At 38.6% G+C, this 13,128-nt stretch overlaps 1 protein-coding gene and 1 long non-coding RNA gene across 3 annotated transcripts in view; one reads left to right on the top strand and one right to left on the bottom strand.

Moving 5' to 3' along the window:
* Nucleotides 1-8,592, top strand: part of CSF1R (colony stimulating factor 1 receptor) — a 42,846-nt gene extending 34,254 nt beyond the window's left edge. Inside the window, exons 16-21 of one of the 2 annotated variants that reach the window (XM_081320435.1) lie at nucleotides 2,482-2,597; nucleotides 4,411-4,533; nucleotides 4,758-4,869; nucleotides 6,693-6,792; nucleotides 7,463-7,568; nucleotides 8,377-8,592. In XM_081320435.1, coding sequence (XP_081176561.1) covers nucleotides 2,482-2,597; nucleotides 4,411-4,533; nucleotides 4,758-4,869; nucleotides 6,693-6,792; nucleotides 7,463-7,568; nucleotides 8,377-8,511 — 692 coding nt within the window. In that variant the 3' untranslated portion in view covers nucleotides 8,512-8,592. Of the gene's footprint in view, nucleotides 1-2,481; nucleotides 2,598-4,410; nucleotides 4,534-4,757; nucleotides 4,870-6,692; nucleotides 6,793-7,462; nucleotides 7,569-8,376 lie in introns of those variants that run through there. The other variant, XR_014025488.1, reaches the window with a different exon arrangement.
* On the bottom strand, nucleotides 1,510-8,530 carry LOC308663764. Its single transcript, XR_014025489.1, has 3 exons — nucleotides 8,393-8,530; nucleotides 2,447-2,676; nucleotides 1,510-1,596 (listed from the first exon to the last, which is right to left on the bottom strand). It is a non-coding gene; the product is annotated as an uncharacterized lncRNA (long non-coding RNA).
* Nucleotides 8,593-13,128: the final 4,536 nt, after the last annotated feature.

Raw genomic sequence — 13,128 nt, 5'->3', positions numbered from 1 at the left:
ATATCTCGCCTTGGCTCCACTCTTCAGTCAAACCCTGTTCTGCGCATGTGCGCATGTATGCACGTGCGCACACATTTTTTGCGGCTCCCAGTGTTTCCTTTTGTGAGGGAACCGGTTCCGAGTGGCTCTTTCACTGTTTCAGGTTGCTGACCCCTGGTCTAACCCCTTGCTCAAGCAGGAAACCCTATTTCAGACAAATCCAAACTCAGCTGAATCATTTGAGACAGGACAGATTTCTCTAATTCAAATCTTCTCCCTAATTCAAATTCTTCTGCAGAATTTGGTCTTAGGTGAATCAAGTGTGAACTCTGCAGACTGCAAAGAGCAGCAATGTCTTTCTTTTTTTTAATTATACTATGGGGCCTGCTGGAGTTTGCCTTTGGAGAAAGGCAAATTTAATGCAGGGATAATAATTATGTCCCCAGCTGCCATTTTGTGGATTAGTAACAAAACTGTGGAAGTTGGACAGCCAGAAAGGCATTTATTTGCTGTTCTGGCACTCACCACTTCATTGTTATCCAGACTGTATCTGAATAGTTCAGTTGCTGTGTGGTGATGTGTCTCTTACAAGAGATCTTTTTTTAAAGAAGATCCTTCAGTTTGTCTATCCAACTTTCCATTTCCTTTTTTTCTTCCTAGTTCTTCCCTTACTTAAAACAATATGTTATTTTACAACCTTTTTTGTTCTTTAATTATGTATCAATTGAACTAAGTTTTACTTACTCATTCTGCCTCATTGCTCCTTCCTGCAAATATTTTATAAATTAGCACCTATCTAAACTGTAAATACACCATAGGTCTGCGCATCTAGATTCTCCTTCCCCCTCCCTTTTTTTCCCTTTTGCTTTACAAGCAGTGTTCCCTCACAGCATAAGGTTTTTATAGAACGGCTCCTGCTGGTGGCCCATTCATTGTGGGTTTTGGCCAAGGACCCTTATTAGTGGAATGGCAAGCACTGGATAAATATGTGCCATCTGGAGAACTCTTAAAGCATTACATTTGTCTTCCAAACCATGCCAATTTGGCTGTTCTCTGTTTGGAACACTAAAAGTAGCCGCCTATTCTGAATGATTTATTTCTGGAAATTTTTCAGGCCAGCCAACTCAGTGTGATCCAGGAAAAAGGGAACATTTCATCTCTGGGATGACTGGGAAGTTTAATACTTAGCTACTACCTATAATTGTAATTGTTAAATATTCCCAGTAATGCATATGGACACATAATAATATGTGTATACATTGTACAACAATAATACAGCAGATATAGATGTTAAAATTATATTGCCATAAATAAAGCTTGTGCATTGTTGCAATGTTCTTTGTACAGCTCTACTTAAATTCCTCAATTTCAGACAGGACACAGATTTCAATGTGTGCAGGGTATGCATTAGATCATTGCTCTCAAACCGCTATCAGAAAAGCCAGAACTGGACATGATCCTTCTATATGCTGAGGGAGGGAGTGGGGGGGGGGTATTTTATTACTTTCTTTTTCTTTTATTTTGTAATATTTATAGATTACACCATTCAGTCGGTCTTTACTCGGTTCCTCAAGTTTATTGTAGGATCAGCTTGTTTCATGGAGACTGCATGTCTACCTAAAAAAAATTTTGCTATTTTACATGCTGCATTAACTTTAGTGAGATGTTTTCCTAAAGGGGCTGCAACTTTTTTTTTCAGACTCATGCAGAAAACAATGAATAATGACAAGCTGCTTTAAGGAAGACTGTTCACACAAAATTGGAAGCGCCTTTTCCAAATTCTTTTCGAAGCATGTGTAACCTCACCATTTTCATATGGAAGTCATTTTGCATGCAAATCATTGTTCGTGAATTGCGTCTTTACCCCTTGCACCTTTGTCATTTATATTCTTTAATCATCATTCATTAAAGTGAATTTCACAATTAAAGCTGCTTTGGGTGTATACATTTTCTGGTCCCAAATCCTTTCCAAATATAAAACAGTTCCAATAAAGGAGAATATTTGAAGCTCTGGTTTGAAATGAGGGATCTTTGGTACTCTCTGAGCTTGGTTATTTTCTTACAGACATTTCAATACCCAAACTAGGTAACATCATCAATGCTAGCAAACTCAGAAAGCACCAAACAGCCCTCATAAAGCAATTCTTTATATGTAAAGCCCATAGATAAGCAAAACCAAGCAATTATGGATGAGCAAAGAGAACAGAACTATTAAATCTCCTTCTGCTCAGCAATTTCCAGTTCATTCTTGCAAATGCCTACCACAAATTAATTCCATTAGTTCCTTGGGAGTTACTTATATTTAGTCTCTGGGTAGGTAGGCCTTTGTTATCATGAGTGATTTGAGATTCAGAGTGTTCACTTCTCTTGAGAATTATATTTTTTTGACCTTTCTTATTTTAACAGCTTACTGCTAAATTGCCTTCATGGCCCTCTTTGTGGCTATCGTTATCTATCAAAGGCATACCTTCAGTGACCTCTGTGAACTTTCTCCCAATCCAGGAAGAAGTTTGGTATCAGGTGAAGGAAAAGAAGACCCACGTTCTCTTGATCTCTTTGTTTTGCTGCAGTTCTCCAACCAAGTAGCTCAGGGAATGACTTTCCTGGCTTCCAAAAATGTGAGGACATTCTCCTGACAATGCATATCATCATCCTAAAAGGAGTTCAGGCCCAAGCTTGTTTTCCTGTATTATCGTCCTACCAAGAAGGAATTTTGTTGTTATTACACAGAATAATATACAATCCTATCAGTTCATAGTGCTGTGATTCCTGAGACAATCCTCGTATAATCTAAGAATTTGTTCTTAGGAGAGTATACTACTTTGAAGTATTTTTTGGGATTATATCTTTAAGGCACAACACTGTATGGCTTTTTTTAAAAAATAGGGTCTGTGTGAGAGCGAGTATACAATCCTGTTAAAGATAATATGAACATTTTCTCTCTTTTCTAACCAGCATAAAAAGAAGCATTTTGATTGGTTGGTTGGTTGATTGGCTGACTGATTGATTGATTGATTTTATTGATTGATTGATTGATTGAGAAAAATTATAATGGTTGCCCATTTAATATACAAATTTGGGCATCCATTTGAATATGTGTTTGCTTAAATGTTGTAGGAAGCAAGGGGCAATCTGACATAAACTTTAGTTTTAGCAACAGCTGTCCTTTTTCCTCCCAGTGGGGGGAGAGAGGGGAACCAGCCTGCCACTCGCACAAGTTGAGTGGCCCCCTGCTTACACAAGTCAAGTTGTGTGTGTGTGTGTGTGTGCACTGGCCCACCGCTCGTGCAAATCGAGCTGCATGCATTGCAAGTGTGCCAACCAGCCCCTCACACAGCCCAGTTGCAAACAGGGCATGGCCCCATAGTGGGCCTTGGGCCGGTTTTTGAGGACCCCTGTTATAAATCATGTTGGCAAGAGCACTCTCTTTGGTTCTTTATTACAGCAGAAGTTGTCCAAAAACATTATATTCAACAAAAAATCCAGTGGCTGAGACACAGATTCTATAAAATAATAGATCTTTCCATCTCTTCCTATACAGAGTTTATACAAATGTTGTGTAGCTAAGTACCACTGCCTATGTGGTACCCTAATAACTGTCAACCTTTAAATAATGAATGCACTGAGACAGGAAAAGCTGCAAAGTAACATTTATAAGAAAGGAAAGAACAACCAAGTGTATTTGTATTATTTTGATCTTTTAATATCCACCTCCATTTCAAGAGAAAAAGACAATGGAAGAGTTCACAAAAATAACTTTGCAATAGTTAATTCAAATAGTTGAATTAGCCAAACATATCCACAAATGATTAAATCTTTTATAGATATATTGGCACAATCAGAAAGATGATTTTTTTTGTATGAGGTGTCCTAAATCAGAGATCCCCAACCTTGGCAACTTTAAGACTCATGGACTTCAACTTGGCTGGCTGAGGAATTCTGGGAGTTAAAGTCCACAACTCTTTAAGTTGCCAAGGTTGGAGACCCCTGTCCTAAATGGCACTTCTTTTTCATTTGTTTGTCCTCTGTAAATTTTCAGGATTACTATAGTTTCCCCATTATTCTAGATTGCATTAATTCCAGTAACCTAGACCACATAAAAACATTTGTAAGTACCATACAGTACCCTTGCACTGGCCAAACTGGGCTATATCTGCCTTGCTACTAATCAAGTTGTAGGATCAATAAATTGAAACAAAGAGTTCCCATCCTGCCTTAGGTATGAAAGCTTTTCTGGGTGATCTTGGGCCAATCACTTAGTCTCACCTTACATGGTTGTTTTTGTGGGGGCAATAAGAGGAGGAATGAGAGTTAGGTATGTATGCTGCCTTGAGTTATTTATTTCTTTTTTTTTTAAAAAAAAGGTAAAAATAAATAAGAAGAAAATCAATTTGTCCCTTTCCCCTTTTTTTCTCTCTTTCTTGAATCCAGTGCATCCATCGAGATTTGGCAGCACGGAATGTGCTAGTGGCTGATGGACTAGTGGCCAAGATCTGTGACTTCGGCCTGGCCAGAGATATTGTGAACGACAGCAATTATGTTGTCAAAGGCAATGTAAGTAACTGGAATGAATCTATACATTTACATCCCATAAAGGTTTACCTGGCACTGAAATGCCTGTATTGATTGATAGCCACTGTCTAAGTATCCCTCCCTGGAAATCTCAGGGATCATCTGCATGCAAAGAAGGGGCTCCAATGTTTAACCTCTACAGTCCCGGTGGAGAATGCTAAGCATAAGGGCTTCCTCCTCTCTGAGTTTATATCGTACCATTCCAGGCTCGCCTCCCAGTGAAATGGATGGCACCGGAGAGCATCTTTGAATGTGTCTACACAGGACAGAGCGATGTGTGGTCTTATGGCATCCTCCTATGGGAGATATTCTCCCTAGGTAAGGGAGAACATTTCTTTATTGGTTTGTTTATGCCTGCCTGCGTCTTTCTGTGTGGAAAGGCTTTGTCAAAAATACAGCTTTGGGGTTCATGCCTGTGGACCCACCTCATGATGTAAAAACATGATTAACAGAATAACTGAGTTGGAAGGGACCTTGGAGGTTTTCTAATCCAACCTATACCATGCTGGACAAATGGTTGTCCAATCTCTTCTTAAAAATTTCCAGTGTTTGAGCACCTGAAGGCAAGAGGTTCCACTGGTTTAACTGTTCTGTCAAGAAATTTCTCCTTAGTTCTAGGTTGCTTCTCTCCTTGATTAGTTTCCAGCCATTGCTACTTGTCCTGCCCTCAGGTGCTTTGGAGAATAGGTTGACCCCCTCTTCTATGTGACAGTCCCTCAAATATTGGAACACTGCTATCATATCGCCCCTAGTCCTTCTTTTCATTAAATTAGACATACCAAATTCCTGCAATCTTTCTTCATATGTTTTAGCTTCCAGTCCCCTGTCTGTCATCTTTGTTGCTCTTCCCTGCATTCTTTTCAGAATCTCAACATCTTTTTTATATTGTGGTGCCCAAAACTGAATGCACTATTCCAGGTGTGGCCATACTAAGGCTTTGTAAAGTGTTACTTCACCTGATCTTAATTCTATCCCTCTGTTAATGCAGCCTAGGACTGCATTGGCTTTTTGGCAACACCTACATGCTTGCATTGGAGAGAGAGAGAGAGAGAGAGAGACAGAGAGAGAGAGAGAGAGAGAGAGACAGAGAGAGACAGAGAGAGACAGAGACAGAGACAGAGACAGAGACAGAGACAGAGAGACAGAGACAGAGAGAGACAGAGAGAGAGAGAGAGAGAGAGAGAGAGAGAGAGAGAGAGAGAGAGAGAGAGAGAGAGAGAGAGATGGAGCTCCTGACCTTCGCTCCTTCCGACGTGACCTAAAAACATATTTATTCAAACAAGCCAGCCTGGTCTGATGGGTTTAGGGGTATTTTAACGTTTTGTATTAATCTATTGAATTGGGCTGTTGTATTTAATATTTCTTTTAATTTTTATATATTGTATTTTATTGTATTGCCCTGTACACTGCCCTGAGTCCTCCGGGAGAAGGGCGGTATAAAAATTAAATAAAATAAAATATAGATGAGATATAGATATAGATATAGATATAGATATAGATATAGATATAGATATAGATATAGATATAGATATAGATATAGATATAGATATAGATATAGATGATATAGATATAGATATAGATATAGATATAGATATAGATATAGATATATAGGGATGCCAGTATATCAGAGCAGTTTTGGACCATCACATTACTATATATGTGCTATCATTTCAATGCAGTTTTGGCTTGCTGCAGACAAATAGCAGGGGACACTTCATTCTGAGGAGTCAAGAAAAGTTTTCAGGAATGAAAGGCTTTTATAGCATTCCTTCCAAAATTTCAATCACCTTAAACCAGGAAGATATTTCCACATTGTTGGTGGGTTTTAATGGGGAAAAATCATCCAAAAATTAAATATTTTTACTCTTAAAACAATCAGAAAGGTTCAGCTCCAAGCACTAATCATGACTCCTGCAAAGCCCAAGCAGGATGGAATGAAGAAATATAGCTCCTAGCCTGAAAAATGCTTATCTGTTGTCTTTGTACCTCTGTTTTCTCTGGTCTTGCTCTCAAACTGCCTGCAAAGAATAACCGAGGTGAAACTGGCTCCTAAGAAATTTTAGCTAGTTTTATAGGGAGCATTCTAAAACTGCAGGGTCCTTCCGTCTATACAGGCATTACCTATTTTCTTGTATTTATAGGAAGAAGTCCCTATCCTGGCATGAAAGTGAATAACAAGTTTTACAGCCTTGTGAAACAAGGATATCATATGGGGAAGCCAGATTTTGCTCCGGATGATATGTAAGTAAAAGAAATTCAGCTACAGGTGCCCATCCACCCATCTATCCATCCATCCAAAAAAACCTGAGGGAATCTTGATATCTTTCGAGATATTGCTCAGAATGCTTGTGATGTTTCTCTGCCCACCTGTTTACAGGTTCTTCTGGTCACATGGGAATCATTTGTGTACAATTGAATTCCATTCATTTTTCCACAAACCCTGTGTGAGTGAATCTATAAATGATCCAATCAGGGCTGATTATATGGGATTCCCTCCTTTCCCTCCTTTCAGAAAGGTTGGTGTTTATGCTGACAAAAGACCCCCAGCCATGTCGGTTAGTTGCTTTTGGCAGCACCATAGTACGTCCACTCAGACATTCAACCCATTGAATTTAATGACCACATGCAGGCAGTCTGGAACAGAAGCTTTAGGATACCCACAAATAATCTAACTGCTAATTTCCCATTCATGCATTCATAATATTTTTCAAAATACCCTCAGATGGGTCATGGAGCCTGAACCATGCCGAAGGAGGAATGAGATGGCACAATAGTACCCAAGGAGACCAAAGATGCAGATTCTAAGCCAGAATTATAAGGCCAGGGACCATCCAATATTATCATGCAATTTGCTTCTGAAAGTATCAGACTCAGATTTTTCTTCCTTGCCCATCTCCCGTCTCCAATGCAGGTACAATATAATGACGGCATGCTGGAAATTGGAGCCCACTCAGAGGCCTACTTTCAGTCAGATCTGCACCTTAATTCAGAAACAGCTGGATGCCATTAAGGAACAGGTGAATAGTTTACTTTATAAAAATTCAAAAACAACTAGCTGGTTCAGGCCTCTAAGATTGTTCTTTCACATTTTTTATTTTATCATAAAGGTTGTCATAAACGCCTTATGCTGCTCCTCCTTCTCTCCTTTAAACTTTGTTCTCCACATATACACCCAAACACAGTCATTTATATGCCTGGGGGAAAATGAAAAAAGGAGGTAAAATGATATAAACAACAGCTTGAGTGCTCTGTGTGGATAAATATACAAATAATGCAACACTGATCTCAAGGCCACAGTAAATTAATTTTAATTAATTTAAATTTAATTTACCTTTTTCAAAAGAACACATTTTGTGGAAATGGCCAGTTTTTGGCCTCCCAACCTTCAGCTTTCCCAAACGTCTCTTATCGGCCTCTATGTGAATTACAGTGATGAGCACACTCTCCTGGTTCGCACAGGATGGCATGTGGGAGGTTTGGGAAACGCTATGATAGAGCTTTCACATATATCTTTTAGTATCTTGTTTTTGTAATGATCTCATAGGCACCTGAGAAGTTCTCACTACGTATCCAATTATCACTATGTATCCTATTTTTTTGAGTTTGATGGGGTTTATGTAATGTTGTATTTGGTATTCAGAAAAAGGTGAATAAAAGTTCAGCGGGCAGTTGCTCAGGGTTTTTTGAGAGAGACAAGGCTGCCTGGCTGGTTCAGAGCATCTCTATCGACCCGGGTCTGAATTCTTTTCCCTACACATTTCAGACTCTGAAGTATGTTTGTGTTTTTTCTCTCTCTCTCTTCCTCTCCTCCTTCATATCGTGAAGGATTATACAAACTTACCCAGCCCCAGAGAGGAAGAAGACAGCGGATGTGAGCCCGCCAGCTACTTCGAAGAATCCTGTGAGTTGGGAGAAGTGGAGCAACCCCTTCTTAACAGCAACAATTATCAGTTTTGTTAGGGTGTAGTTCTGGACTTTCTCTGGATGATGAAATGCCATCTGAGATTAGACTTGGATTTCATGCAATCGCATCCCTTTTTGAGGCTTTCAGATCAGAAAACAAGACAGTTATACGTAAGTCACAGACTGGGGCCGTGCCTTGCAATGATAGCAAATTTCTAAATTCTCCATTCTACCTGATTTTAACTACTGACAGGAGGGCTTTATCGCTCTTGATAGCTTAAGGGAGGCTATACTGGACATTGGACAATCGGTGCATCAGATTTGCAGAATGGGAGAGATTGTTAAGCGCAATCGCAGAAAACAAGGCTTAACAAGGCAGACAAATTTTCTTCTCTCGATACACCTTCTTCTACAAACTATCAAACCTATAAAATATGTGAGAGGGAAAAGAAATTACCCACATTTTGAACTAGATGGGGGTTTTGCAGAGAAAGAACAGGGAACAGAAAGAAGCAAAGGCATTCCCATTGTAACCTGCCACTCTAAAGTCTGTAGCTTAGGTGAGCAGGCTAAGATCCACAGCAGATAAACCAAACCAAAAGGGACATCACTGGAAGAGATTTGGCCTTTGGCAGTAGGAGGAATGGTTAAAGATAAGGATGGTTTTGGGAAGATTCCTCGAGACAAACTCATTTTTGAAACAACCTCCAAACCTGGAAAAATAACCAAAATTGTATCATTTTGCCACTAAGATTTGGCACAGGTTGAAGGGATGGGCCAAAGGTTGTCCACCCATCATAGAGAGGAAAATTGCTGGATCTGTAAGAAAGAAAATAAATCTAATTCTCCTAATTTTTTTAAAAAAACCTTCAAAAAGTTTTTTTTAATTATAGGAGAATTAGATTTAGGAGAATTGGATTTATTTTTCAAGAAGTAGCAACTCTATTTTTCTCTTATTTGGCATTACCATTTCAGAACATGTGAATTACTTGGCATTAATTGTTTTGCTATTTGAATATTCTTACTGAAAGAAGGGAATATAAGCTACTCATTGTCCCTCTGTATTGAACTGGCATAAAACCCCCAATAAATAAATCACTGTGATTTTCAGTAAAAACCAGTCTGTTAGCTAAGATTAGATTTAGATATATAGAATAGAATAGAATAGAATAGAATAGAATAGAATAGAATAGAATAGAATAGAATAGAATAGAATAGAATAGAATAGAATAGAATAGAATAGAATAGAATAGAATAGAAGCTGGAAGGGACCTTGGAGGTCTTCTAGTCCAGCCCTCTGCTCAAGCAGGAGAACCTATAACATTTCAGACAAGTGACTGTCTAGTTTCTTCTTAAAAATCTCCTGTGATGGAGCACCCCCATATGTTCACTTGTTACTAATGAATACTTTATAATATAATCTTACATAGACGTTATTTCAAATCAAAGACTGTTAAATGAAATCAAACTTATTTCCAAATGAATGTATTATGATTGTTGCCTTTAAATTTACTGATTTTCAATGTTTATGTGTTAGATGGGCATACGGAATAAGTGCAAATCACTTCGGGGCACATCTTTTTGAGTCTGAAAGATAAAAATAACCCATCTAAATGTGATAGGGAATGGGATAAAATCTCAGACATGCAAGATAACTAGCTTATCTTAAATAGATGTAATTTCTCCTTCAGAAATGCAAATTTTGTTCCTGTGTCTGTTAAGAACATTTTGATCAACGTAACAAAGACAAAATAAGGTATCCCACCTGACTTCCATCATCTCCAACTTGATCTAGGCTGGATTTAGGCTTCCTCTCATTCTTGATATCAAATGTCATTTCAGAAATGAATTATGTGAAAAGAAATGGAGGGAGATAGGAGAAAGGTCATTACTATGTTTTGGCTGTGGCTTTGTCCACGGTTAATTTCTAGCCTGTAGAAGAGTTAATTTTTCTCGTGAGTTAGCAGTACTTCTTGGTTAAAAAGTCACGTTTCCAGATTAGAAAAACCATACCAAGAATTTGGTGAGGTAGAATTAATCTTGTTAATCTCTCTAATCTACTTTTTGGAATTACCCATACCTAGTATGCAAAATAACCCACTAGCCATTATTCTATTGAATGAATCATGTGCAATGCCATGATTATATTGCAAGGCAAGGACTTATTATTCAGTAGAGGGCTTATTGTTCCTCGCTATAATATTACCACCTCATTTTTCACTCCTCTTTTGCCTACACTAAACCTCATAACAGAGACAACTACATCTGCAACAATAGGGGGCACTGAAGTTCACAACATACATTTAAATATGAGATTGAAAGAATTGTTGCAGCTCAGATCATCTAAGGAGCCTCTAACACCAGAATAAAGTTCTGGAAAATTCTGAAATTAAGCTATAATTGTACATCTGTGTTAAGCTCTAGAATAATTGGTGGAAATAAATGGAAACTCTACTGTTCCTTTAGTTTCCATTTTATCAATTATTCTAGAGCTTCATGCATATGTTACAATACTAGGTTAATTTGACAACTAGCTTACTCTGGAAAATATTGTACATCTCTTGATGGATAGTTTATCTGATGGGAACATGATGCCACTCAAGTCTTCCCCCAGGTGCAAGGAGAATCAAATTGTTCACATACTACTAGAGTAATGTGAGTGCTGTAAAATAGAGTAGTACTACCTGAAATTGTAGCTAAGTGAAACTATAGAACTGTAGAACTGAACACTTTTGAGTTAAGAGAATGCACCTACGTTCTATCTTCATATTAGGTTATTGTAACATATTAAGCCAGAAGGCAGCATTCGAAGTCTTAATTAGAACTTCAGTTACACAATACAGCTGCTAAGTTACGAACTGGAAGTGGTCATAAGAATCTTCTTCCCACTTTAATGAGCTACCAAACTGCCATTTCATTTCTGAATATCATTTAACATGCTAGTGTTGTTTTTTTAAGAGCTGAGCAGGATCAGAAGAAGCTTACATGGCAAAATTCTAATATTACTTCAATCTGGCTTTCTAGTGTATTACGTATAGAGGTCTTTATTATTATGTTGGATTTCATCACTCTATCATTCCTTATTCTATGATCAAACTGATCTTTTTATTTCTAATATTTATCTGCCCTTTGCATTATTGAAAGAAGGCATAGCTACCTAGTATTTTGTAAATTCAAAAGAGCAAGCAAAGTATAGTACTGGCAACATAAGACTACTGACATTAGGTATTTTTTCCAAGTTGTTTTATAGAAAATAACTGGTTTTTTAAAAAAAATCCTATTAGAGGACAAATGGGCAATCGATGTGGGACATTTAACAAGTATTTGTTTTGTAGCATGCAGTACACACGGTATACCTGAAACACTGTGGTAATTGTACATATTGCAACTCATATGCACAAGCTGCCAAACATTTTACTGTCTTTGAGCTGCACTTCTATTTGATAAGGCTGTGCAAAGCATCACTCTTTAGAATTGTTAAAGCAGAAAAATTGTTTACAAAGTTCACGAAGCCGCTTCTGCCTTCTTTATCTAGAGCAGGGGTATGCTCATGGACTTCAACTCCCAGCATAGCTGACTCAGGAATTCTGAGAGTTGAAGTCCATGAGTCATAAAAGAGCCGAGGTTGCCTGATCTAGAGGTTCTCCTACACTGCAATCTCTTTCAGATAGCACAGCCCTGTTTGTTTTCCACAGCAATGACTTTAAACTTGCGCTAGACCAGACATGTCAAACACAAAGCCCGGGGGGCAGATCCTGCCCGTGATTTCATGTGGCCCGTGAAGCCATCCTGGAAACAGTGAAGGAACGGCCCCCACTGCCTTGGCCCTGGCCCAGGGACCCTCCTCCTGCCAGAGACCCTCAGATCTGTCCCACTCCTGCCCAGGCCCCCATGGGCACCCTTGATGCGAATGATGCAGAGCTGGCCATGCCCACCCAGTAGGCCATACGCACTCTAGCCACGCCCACCCTGGCCATACCCACCCGGCCCCCTGAGGGCAACCGCAATGCTGATGTGGCCCTCAATGAAATTGACACCCCTGTGCTAGACCCAAACAGCTCCAAATAACTGGAGTGATTTACCCACTGTTTAATAACTGCTCATTTTTACACAGGTTTTACGTAAAAGATTACTCACTTTGCTAAGCAGTTACCTCTGAAGCTCACGCAAATGACAAGAGAATATTCATGATGCTTAGCCACAATTGTCTTTTGCAAGTTATAAAAACCATTGGTGGGTAAGGACACAAGGACAGGGAACATGTTTTTTTTACTGCACAAAACTTCAGCTAAACAAGAATACTAGTGCTCTGTTATTTCCGGATGATTATTTTTTTTAAAAATTAACTGCTGTTTCAAGCATCTTAATGTAGCAATTGCATAAACATGCGTTTATTTGTAATTCAGCTAACATGAAAAATAAATCAATTTGATCAAGTAACCTGCAGTCTTCTTTTTTTTAATCAATTCGTTTTTCCCCCATGTAAACATATGACTTTACAAGGCTGATTTTTACAAGTTCCCAATAGTTATAGATTATATTAATTGCAGCACTAGTTATGTTAATCATGTTAAGAAACAAAAGCTCAGCAACCTGATTGTCTGATTCTATGAACTCTTGTATAATATCGCTCTATTTAATATGGCTGCTAAGATCTGGGCGATGGGAGGGGGG

The sequence above is a fragment of the Vipera berus genome, assembly GCF_964194415.1.
Source record: "Vipera berus genome assembly, chromosome: 2".
Classification (NCBI taxonomy): Eukaryota; Metazoa; Chordata; class Lepidosauria; order Squamata; family Viperidae; genus Vipera; species Vipera berus.
Note: the sequence above shows the minus strand (reverse complement) of the source record. Positions and strands in the feature narration are given on the sequence as shown.